Here is a 12,233-nt window from a genome sequence, read left to right on the forward strand (position 1 = left end):
GGACGTATCTTTGAAAAGACGTAACTCGAACGGGCGTAAATCGAGGGATGACTGTACACATCTTTGTTATATTCCCATGATTTCTCAGCTGTTTGTTGTAAAGTGAAAATCTGATCCTGACAGCCTCTATTTGGCCTGAATCTGGCTTGTTCTTCATCAAGCTTCCCTTCCACAATCCTTCTCGACTGTTTCTCAAGTATACTTGCATAAATCTTACCAGGAACACTCAGTAAGAGAAATACCTCTGTAATTCTCACATCAGTTTTATTTCCATTTTTTATATATGGGCACTATGAGAGCTTTACTCTAATCATCCGGATTCATCACTCAGTCCAAGCCTTCTGAACTATGCAGTGCAGCCACTGTAAGACTTTTATACCTCCATACTTGAGCATTTCTGTTCGAATATCATCTACTCCAGCTGCCTTTCCACATTTCAGGCTTTTGATGGCTTTTTCTACTTCAAGTATGGATATGTATTTTTGATTGCATGTCTCTTGATTGTTTTTTACCACTGTGCTGTCACTGATTGTTTCATTTAGCAATTTTTCGAAGTAATTACTCCATACATCAAGGATATCTTTTTCTCCAGTTTCATGTCACCTTTATCATCTCTAATATCTTTTACAGGACTCTTTCTTCCATTACTGAGCTTTTGCAACAACCTCCAGAATATTTTGCTTCCTTCCTGATATTTATTTCTGTGTTCTGACTAGTCTTCCCATGACTTTTGTTTAGCTAGTTTTACGCAGTGTTTAGCTTTCTTTCATTTGTCTCTGTATTCTTTAAGAGCACAAGCTGACTTATTAGCCAAGAATTTCTGATATGTTTTCTTCTTTTGCTTCACTACATCTTTATCTTCCTGTGTCCACCATGGAGTTCTGATTTTTTTATCCTTGCAGACAACCTCACCACATGCCTCTCTGGCTGAATCAACGTTTTCTTCAGGACTTGCCACTGAATCTCCAAGGTTTGTTCCTGTTCTCAAACTCTTTCATTTTTTCTTGAATAATGTTTGTGTATTTTGGTCTACAGTTCACTTTATAACTGTATTACATGTTTTCCTTTACAATATGAAATTCAATTTTCGCAACCATATGCCTGGGGAAGGAGTGTCCTAGGTTCGATTACCATCGGTGATGTGAGGAGCTGAAGGATCTTCCTCAGCCATAGCCATGTTAGCCTCTTGTGCATGGACAGTAGGTTTTTTCCCCAGTTTATCCTTGGGTTTTTCATCCTGCAAAGCAGGCAAACCTGCCTTGAGAACTCAACACTACGGACATAGGATACACCAGTGCATAGGGCTGACAACCTTAACCTGTGATCAGTTTGAGGTCCGATGATTAACTAACCCTCAACACCGCAAGGTAAAAGAGGGAGAAAAAAAGATCTAAAAATCATCAGCAACACATTCGTAAATAATGGCTATAACAAAAATACTATTCATAAAATACTCCATAAAACAACAACAAAAACGAATCTAGATTACAGTTAAACCATAGCCATCCGATACATTAAAGGGTTATCAGAAAAAATCAACAGAATCCTACAGCATTATAACCTCAATGCCACCTTCAAGCCACCCACTAAACTTAAAACCATATTCAGCTCCTTTAAGGATCCTTTCCTCCCATTGGCACATCCTGGAGTCTGTTGCATCTGCTGCACCTGTAACTTACCATACATTGGTGAAACAGGACGGACAATCCCTATATGTAAGAAAGAACACATTAAATATAACCATTATGGTGAAGCAGGCCTCTCAGATCACATGCTCAACACCTTACACCAAATCAACTGGAAAAGCACCCTCTCTTTACACCATACAAAAACCTGGTATGAAAGGAAATTTAAGGATGCCTGCAAAATCCTGATAAACCACCCAAATATCAACAACAAAGATGGCATGAAAATTCCAAGGATCTGGATGGCACACATTCAGCCTACCTAATATATACGATCCAGCATAAGTCAGGACTCTAGCCAATCTTCAGCTAGTATTAGAAACCATTCCATACCAACTGGCTGGAATGTACATTTATAATCATGATTTAATATATGTATATAGATAGATACATAAACTTGTTGTTGCGCCCAGTGTATTTCTACAACCAACAGATAACACTAATAATAGTATTCTAGCATTGATGTATAATTTTTTTATTTTTATTTTATTTTATTTTATATATTTATTTTTTTTTTTTCACCAGAGGTCAGGCCAACAATTGTTGTAGTGGTTGGTCAGTAACTCTAACAAACCAGTTTGATTGTAGTGTAGCTTGTTGTCTGTGTATGGTTGTATGCTCCAGAAGATGACCTTGACATAAAGGTCGAAACATCAAATGTAGATTTTAGTTATATTAAACTAAAGTTTTTATTCAAACACGGTAGTTGTCTCCATAACTATTTTACATCTTTTCCTAGTGCTGTTTGACACTCTATTAAACTTCTAACATTAGCATAAGTCAGTCCAGGAGAAGGGGGGAGGGAGAGTGATTTGAAAAACTGATGGGAAGGGTACTTTACTTGGCAAAAAAAAGTATACCAACAGATTAATAGTACTGCAATTAATAGTACCCCTCTTTAGCTAAATTTCACAGAACACTTTGAAAACAAAACACTTACCACAGTTACATACAAGCCCTTAGTGTGGTTACACTTTGTTTAATGTAGTTTTTTTTTTTTTTCCAGAGGTCAGGCTAGGGTAAATAATTAACAAACATTTAGATTCACCTTACTTTTGTATAGGGTATTGTCATGTAGCTTGTATCCTGTACATATGTATGTTTTCCTAATGATTGCAATTATTCTAACACATGTGTTGTGTCTCCTTAAATTCTTCACTATTAAAACACCATTGGATTTACAGGAATTAGGCCTGGTCTTGTCCATAGTTTGTTATAGTGAATCTTTTGTTATAATTAAGTTGCATGTATACTGTATTTTACTATTAATTCATTGCCACAATTTAATTTGTAGCATCAGAAAGTAAGTTCTGAAATTAATCTAAAACCATTTAATGGTAGTGTACTTTATGAATATTAATTTTATGTTAATATTAACCTTCTTTGACAGGTACTTGTACTTGCTCCAACTCGGGAACTCGCTCAACAGATTGGTGAGGTTAGTTCTGTTTTTGAAAAATATTCACAGATCAGAAGCACCTGTGTATATGGTGGAGCAAATCGACGTCCACAAATAAATAGGTTACATCAAGGTAATAAATTATTATTATTATCATTATTGTTATGATTTGATCATATTTCCATAATAATTATTAAGAAATATTATTTAACCTTCCTGCTGGCCAAAATGGATCAAATATATATCGCCTTAAAATTTTTTCAAGGATAAATCTATCTGTTTTTTTTTTTTCTGCAGTCGCCATATTTGGTTTTTAACTAATAAATAGAAGAGCATTTAATGGATTAACTGTACCTGGAAGTTTTAACCTTTGAGACCTTAAAGCCATACTATTTTAGTTATTAATTCTGTTATCATCAAATTTCTGATATTTACCCTTAAAGGGTAAATATCAGAAATTTGATGCAGGATACTATGATAAGGATACTATTTGCGCAGGATACTATGATAATATGGCATGATAAGTTTACATTAATAATAACTTTCTATCAAAAGATTTCTTCCAGATTAATCTGGGTCTTCATTTTCTGTATTTTGGGTCTTTATTTCACCTTCATCTTTGCATGAAATACCTGTTTTGCTCTTTTTCTTTTAAGTGACCATATTAGATTAACTCTGCTCAGATAGCCTAATTCTGATACATTCCTTTCTGATTCTGCCACTTCTGGCATCTGTTCACTGCTCTGATTTTTTCCATGACTTTCATATCTGTAATGTCTAGTCTTTGATCAATTTTTTTATTTCTAACACATCTCTCAGATCCCTAAGTTGAAATTGTATTAAATACTATATTGTATTCTTGACTGACTGCCCCCTTATTCCATATAGGTTTATTTAGTTGACTTACCATACCAGATTTACCTAATTCTGTTGAAGGGAAAAGAAGGGGTAGCAATAGTATTGAAAACTAAATATGAGAATAATTTTATAGAATTGCAGACAATATTAAGTAGAGGTGACCAATTATATGGGCTGATGTCAGAATTGGTAACTGAACAATAAGAATTATTTATGCCTATGGTTCCATAGGAGGTTAGGGTTCTAATAAGGAAGAAGTGGAGGAATATATCAAGTAATTAGAGAAGGCAGCTAAAATAAAGAAAAAAGGAAATGTCTTGTTGGATAAACAGCATAGTAAGAAATGATTACCATACATGTACAAATGTTTAGGGAAAATTTGGAGAAAAGAGCAAAACTAATAATAATAATAATGGTAAGCACCTGCTAGATTTCTGTTCACTGCTTGGATTAGTTATTAATCATGCCATGTTCTGACTTAAAGATGTGCACGAATTCACTTGGAACGAAGATGCAAGAAATAAGAAAAGTCTCATTGATTACATTATTGTTGATAGTGATGTTTTCCCACTAGTTCAGGACACAAGGATATAGAGGATTTGAAATTGGAAGTGATTGCTATTTAGTTTTGAGCAGGATAAAATTGAATGTCATATTGAAAAGAAAAGTGTGTAAGAAAGTTTTAAAATGAATCAAAGTTTGAACAGCTTTCAGAGGTGAACTGTAAAATTAAATACACAAATGTTAATCATAACAAAATTAAAGAATTTGAAAACAAGACCCAAACATTGGAGATTCAGTGGCAGAGCCTAAAAAAAAAAATGCATTGACTGATTCAGCCAGAGGGCATGTGGTGAAGTCAGCAAGAATAGAAAAATCTGAAATTCACGGTGGAATCAGGAATAAAGAGGTAGTCAGGGGGAAAGAAGAAAGCATATCAAAAGTAACTAATGAAAAGTCACTGGAAGGCTTTGATAATAACATAGAAGATAAATATCAGAAAGGTGACAGAAAGGATTCTGGAGGTTGTTAAAAAGCTTTGAAAAAGGAGGAAAGAGTGTTGTAAAAGGAATCAGAGATGATAAAGGTGACATCAATGTGTAGATGTCTGTAGTAATTGCTTTGAAAGATTGCTAAATGAAACAAATAATGACAGCAGGGTGGCAGAAAACATTGAAGATGAATGTAATCAGGAGTAATTATCAATACTTGAGATGTGGAAAGGCAGCTGGATAGATATTTGATTAGAAATATTCAAATATGGAGGTATAAAAGTTTTGCACTGGCTGTATTGTATGATTCAGAAGTCCTGGTCAGAGGCTTGAATTCCAGATGATTTGCATAGAGCTCTTATAGTATCCATTTATAAAAAGGGGGAAATAAAATTGAACATGAGAATTATAGAGAAATTTCCTGACTGAGTGTTCCTGATAAGATTTATGCAAGTACACTAAAGAAAAGGCTAAAAAATTTTGGAAGGGAAGATTGGAGAAGAACAAGCTGGAATCAGGACAAATAGATGTCATTCGGGATCGATTAAGCAAATAGTTAAGCAATTGTAGGAATGTAACAAGAATCTGTATCTAAGTTTCGTAGATCTGGAAAAGGCATGTGAAAAGTCACCAAGAGTTGCTCAAAATGCTAGAGTTTGATGATGTGAATTGGACTTTATATTGAACAATAGATAGTGTATATTTGAGTTGTAAGTCAGCATTCTATTTGAATGATGTACAGGAATATGGTTTGATGTTAAATGAGGTTTGAGACAAGAGGTGCTCATTATTTCCACTATTATTCATCATCTATATGAATCATATTATAAAGGAAAGTGGCATCAAACCTGATATCAAAATTGGTGATGTTAATCTCAGCTTTTTATGCAGATGAGTTTACTTCTGAAAAAAAAAAAACTAGTGCAGGTCTGGAGGATTTGCTGACTAAATACATAACTGCTGTAATAAATTTGGTATAATACCAAATATCAAATTCAACAAAAAGACAAACACAGCGAAAATAAGTAGAAGCATTGAAAATCTCAACTGCATCCTGAATGAATAACCTACAGAAAAGTAAAAAAAGATTTCTGCTATTTAGATGCAATTTTTAGTTAAGATGGCAAATTGAATTTGAAAATAGGCAACAGAATTAACAAAGCAGGTATGGTAGGAAGTCAACTGTCTAAAGTTATATGGAATAAGAGAGAAAATAGTCAGCACATTAAGCTTGCTGTTTATAAGACCGAGTTCAAACCAATTTTAACATATAGATTTGAGAGCTGGGTCAGAAATAAACTCTTTCAAAAACTGGAAATCCTAGATCTGAGAATTCTGAGAAAGATCATAAGAGTATTATGATGATCATAGTATAGATGATAATATGATCATATTATCATCTGATAATAAGATCATAAGATCATATAGTAGGATATTAGGAAAGAACTAGACAATGTTATCATTTGGGAATATATGAGTAGAACTAATTTCAAGTGGTATGGTTACATAACATAAACAGAAATGAGAGAGAAAAGATTAGCAAAACAAGTATTATTATTATTTTTTTTTTTGCCAGGATGACAGGAAAAATGCCTAGAAGAGGAAGATTTAGGTAGATTGATACAGTAAGAATATGATTAGAAGACAGAAATATAAGGTCTGATAATATTGAAGTTTTTATGGATAATAGATTAATTTGGAGGAAATTGTTAATAGGAAGTTAATAATTATATAACGTTTTCATGTTGTATCATAATATCCTGTATACCCCTTTGAGGTTACATATCAGTAAGTTGATGATGATGTCTATTCCATATTTAATTTGTCAACCTTACTAAAAATCGTGTGTAAATAGCTGAAATGTTTTTATTGTTATTCTTTTCCTTCATGGTTTACATGATGATCAGCATTCAGTATTAAAACTTATGGAAACAACTACCATGTTATAGTAAAACTTCGGTTTAATATAAATCAAAATAATCACTCGACATTTCAACCTTCATATCAAGGTCATCATCTGTAGTACACACACACACATGTATACACACACACAAAGAAAACAGGCTATGTTACAATCTACATGGTATGCTAACGTTACAGTAATTTGGTCAACTGTTACAACTCCTGGCCTGACCTCTGGTGAAAAAAAAAACCTTACTACATTAAAGCTAGAATCATGTTATTGTTATTATCTCTTTGATTACAAATTATTAAGAGACATAAACTAGAGATGTCAAGATTTGGATCACTTACTCATGGACCAAATCTTGACATCTCTGCGAAGGCAAAACTATTTAATAGTTATATTCTTCCATCACTCACATACAGATCAGAAACATGGAACACACCAAGAAAAGAAGAAAAGACTCTTAGGATAACTCTGCGTGCAATAGAACATAGGATTTGTAACATCAGCAAAATGGAACATGTTAGAAATACAGAACTAAGAGAGAGAGAGAGAGAGAGATCAGGTGTAAAAGATGTGGTAATTGCAGTATACAAAAGCAAGATGAGATGGGCAAGCCATATAGCCAGACTCAGGAATAACAGAATACTCAATTGGCAACCAAGAATAAAGAGAAAACCAGAAAGACCACCTGCAAGATGGGAAGACCCATTAGTGAAATCTGTGGGTATAACATGAAAGAAAAAGGCTCAAGATCGAGATCGTTGATGGCATCTTTATGACCTGCACTCATGGAGAAATATTGAATGAAGCACGTCCATCAAGGTAATAAGATAGAAAGCAACATGCTCTTACATAATTACTCATATAAATTAGAACAAAACAGTATAGATGGTGGCCACTAAGAGTTGCCAATATTCAATGGAAAACTTGAAGAGCTTAAGATTAGATTGTAATATAGCTTGTTTCTTTGTATATATATATGTGTATACTCCAGATGATGACCTTGATATGAAGGTCGAAATGTTGAGTGATTATTTTAGTTTATATTAAACTGAAGTTTTACTATAACACGGTAGTTGTTTCTATAAGTTTTAATAATGAATTTTGCTTTTTGTATAGGTTTCCTATTCAGCACACAGCTGATTTCAATGTTCTTACCTGTTTTCATAGTTTTTGTCTTTTTATTGCTGATTTTCATGCCAGATTTGTTATTTATTCATTGAGTTAAAGTCTTGAAGACTTGTACTGGATTTATTTAAGAGAAAGGGGTCTAGCAGAAAAGTAATGAGATTTTTTTTATTGCGACAGGCAGCACTGTTGAACTGACAACGATGTATATTATAGTGAACATTCATGCTAAATATCTGTGAGTTATTATGTTTTAAGTAAGTGTATGTCTGGTATGTTCATCATGAAAATGGAGAAGCAAAATCTTCAACAGCATTATCTGATTAACTTTTGTGTTGAACTGAATGACATTGCTACCAAAATATTCAATAAAATTAAGCAAGCGTATGGTAATGATTCTTTATAACATGCTCAAGTGTTTAAATGTCGCAAGATGTTTTTGGAGGTGAGAAAAAGCACAAAAGATGAGCAACTTGCAGGGCAGCCTGTCTTAACAAGAATGAACAACAACATAAAGTGAGTATGACACTGCATCTGAGAAAATATACATTTAAATGCTCCAAATAATTTCATATTAATTATTTCACTGTTCACAAGATTTTGACTGAAGATTTGGAAATGCGAAGATGGTTCCAAAAATCTCAGTGATAATGAAAAAGATCACCACCACAATGTTTCACAGAAATTCTGGACTGATTTCAAACTGAATCCAATTTTTTAGATCATGTTATTACTGGGAAGGAGCTGGATTTTTGAGAATGATCTCAAAACAAAATACCAAATTTCAGAGTGGCACATGGAAAATTCTCCAAGACTGAAGAAAGCATGCATGAGCAAGTCCAAAACAAAAACCACGATTGTCATCTTTTTTGATAGCCATGCCCCAGTCCATTGAGAATTTGTATCTCCTGGAGCGACTGTCAATCAAATTTACTACAAAGAAATCCTTGAACAGTTGCAAAAATGTATCTTACTGATTCATCCAGAGATTGTGAATGATTGGATCTTGCATCATGACAATGCGCCATCTCATTCTACATTGTTAATTCACAAGTATTTAGCTAAAAATGCATTCCAATGTTGGAGCAGCCACCTTACTTGATCGATTTGTTTCCATGTGACTTTTTTCTTTTCCCCCAAGCTCAATAACAAGATGAAAGGTTTCCGTTTAACTAGAAAACATCCAAAGGGAATAAACGCGTTAACAGATGAGGATTTCTAGTTCTGTTATACCACGTGTTAGGAACGTTGGAACCAGTGCATTTTGGACTTAGGGTGGCACTATGAAGGTGAACACGATGTATCAGATGATTAATTTTATTTATTTATTTTGTATGATGATACCATGGCTGTGAGCCCTTTTACTGGGAGGTACAGCACCATCTCAATATTCCCATCTTAGTATTCCTGACTGCAATCCATTGTGTTTATAGGGCCAATTTGCCTGTTCTGGGGGACGAAAAACCTGAGTTTCTGGGTGAAAAAAACCCTCTACCTCCGTATGGGACCGGCTAACTCACCTTTCATCGAAAGAGACCAGATAAAGGTTCCTCACGTTACGGATGGGAATCAAACCCAGGTCTTTCCAACCAGAGGGCTTTGTCTATATCAACCTGAGCTATGGAGACTCATCATCATCATCATCATCATCAAATTCCTGCCATGTACCCTCAAGGGGTGTACAGGATATGATAGTACTACATGAAAAAATTACATCATTATTAATTTCCTATCTACAATTTTCCTCCAAATCAGTCTGTTACTTGTCAAGACTCCAACATTATCAGATCTTATATTTCTGTCGTCTAAAGCACTTTGTACAGTATCAATCCACCTATATCTTGGTCTTCCTCTGGGTCGTTTTGCTGCCAACCTGGCAGAGAACACTTGTTTTGCTAATCTTTCCTCGCCCATTCTGTTTAAGTGACCATACCACCTGAGATTAGCTCTGCTAACACATTCCTGGATGCTGACAATGTCAAGTTCTTTCCTAATATCCTCGTTTTTAATATGATATTGCCATTGATGCCATCTGTTCACGCCTATAATCTTTCTCAGGGCTCTCATATCTGTGGTCTCTAGTCTTTGGTCAAGTGTTTTACTTCTGACCCAGCTCTCAGATCCATAAGTTAAAACTGGTTTGAACACTGTCTTGTACACAGCTAATTTAGTGTTCCGACTAATTTCTCTCTTATTCCATATGAATTTATTCAATTGACTTCCCACCATACCAGCTTTACTTATTCTGTTGTCTATTTCTATATTTAATTTACCATCTTCAGTAGAAATCGTGCCTAAATAGCTGAAATGTTTTACTTGTTCCACAGGTTCTCCATTCACAACACAGTTGACATTTTCAATGATTCTGCCTATTTTCATTGTCTTTGTCTTTTTATTGCTGACCTTCATACCATATCTATTACAACAGCTATTCAATTTAGTCAGAGAATCTTGAAGCTATGGAGACTCTTGATGATTAATTGAATACATAATTTTATATGAATTTTGTCTCTTTACAGTCTGCTAGACCTTGTATTAACTCATCTACGTAAAGTAAAGAGCCGAAGTCAGCATCTCAATTCGATATCAGATTTAATGCCATTCTTCAATAATGTGATCCAGGTGGCAGTAGTGTGCGGTTTTATAGCAGACCAACTTTGGTGCATCCTTCATTCTAACTGCTGACTTGCAACTTATGTTGCTTAGTATAATGTTCCATTTACATCATATTAATTGCAGCAATTTTAAACAGTCAGTCTGTCTGGCACCTTGTCATATGGCTTTTCCAAATCTACTAACATTACAGATCCTTGTTTTTACTCTTATGATTTCACAACTGTACGTGTTATTGTGCAGGCTGATCCTGATAATCTATGTTTAGTCTGAAGCCATTTTTTTCTTCTTGAGGTTTGTATTCCACAATTTTCTTGACCTCTCGTTAAGTTTTCTTTCTTAAATCTTACATAGAACAGTAATTAGAGAAATTCATATGTAATTCTCATATTTTGGTATAATTTCCTTTTTCTGCATGGTACTGTGAGAGCCCCAGTCATCTGGGATTTGACCTTACCTTTTGAATTATCTAGTGCGGGCACTGTTATATCTTTGTACATCAACATTTGAGCATTTTGAATATCTTCAGCTGTCTTTTCAGGTTTCTGATGGCTTTTCTAACTCAGGTATTGATATGTATTTCTGATTACTTTCCTGTTGAATGTTTTTCATCACATCTGTCACTCTTTTTACATGCTCTTTCCTTCATTTGAAGCTTTTTCATCCTCTGAAATGTTTTATGAAATTCTCGACCTTTATGTTCTGTATTCTTACCAAAGTTTTCTCATGGTTTGTTTTCAGTAAAATTTCACCATGTGCATTTGTGAATTAGTGACTATTTTCTTTAGATTTTTGTTTGCATGCTCGAGTCAGCATTTCACTTCTGAAGGCTTTTCGGTTTTTCATTCTTTTTAAGACTTTTCTATATATTTTTATTTTCAGTACAGTGTTGATTTTTTATCCCCTGAGAAAACTAAATGGTGATCATTTTTGATTTCAAATCCCCTATATACTCTGGTGTTTGGAACCAAATGAAGATATCACTATAAACAATAATATTGTCATTAAAAGATGTTTTTTATTTTTTGTGGCCTCCCTCCATGTTAATTTGTTCACATGTTTATGTTGGAACACAGTGTTAATGCCAGAATATTCCCCAACCTAGTCATTGTGTATTATGTATGTAGTTCTTGGTAATAACTGTGGTGAGACTCACAGTTTTTAGAATAAAAAAAATCACCGGTTGATATGTTTCCAGTAAAACTTTCAACCAGCGAAGTAAGATATTGAAGGGTTTTCATTAGGTCATTATGGTGTAATAACTTTATTTTTATGCTGTCTGCACCATTTTTGTTATACAAAATACAAATATACAAAAAGCAATCTTAGACAATTCTGTGAGACTCTATCTCGAACTTAAGTTTCCTAAATCACTCACAATTCTTTCTCGTATCTCATTTACAGTTTCTATATCTCATCTCATCTCATCTTATCTTATTTTATCTCATCTCATCTTATCTTATCTCATCTCATCTTATTACTATATCTCATCTTATCTGCACTTTTTATTATAGTGAGCCTTAATTAATATTAAGGTTCACTATAATAAAAGGTGCAGAAAAGAGTTAGATTAAACTTTGTAAAATATTTTTCGAGCTTCATTAAATTTTGGAAGCAACACAGAGTGGCTGATTTGTCAGTGCACTAAT

The 12,233-nt window shown here is 34.0% G+C and overlaps 1 protein-coding gene across 1 annotated transcript in view; it reads left to right on the forward strand.

Moving 5' to 3' along the window:
* The window catches only part of LOC150097115 (uncharacterized), a 242,470-nt gene that overhangs the window by 77,444 nt on the left and 152,793 nt on the right, over window positions 1-12,233 (forward strand). Inside the window, exon 7 of the mRNA XM_090407473.1 lies at window positions 3,076-3,217. Coding sequence (XP_090263599.1) covers window positions 3,076-3,217 — 142 coding nt within the window. The remainder of the gene's footprint in view (window positions 1-3,075; window positions 3,218-12,233) is intronic.

Source organism: Typopeltis vanoorti, chromosome 17 (genome assembly GCF_054136105.1).
Source record: "Typopeltis vanoorti isolate ZY-2024b chromosome 17, IOZ_Tvanoo_1.0, whole genome shotgun sequence".
Classification (NCBI taxonomy): domain Eukaryota; kingdom Metazoa; phylum Arthropoda; class Arachnida; order Uropygi; family Thelyphonidae; genus Typopeltis; species Typopeltis vanoorti.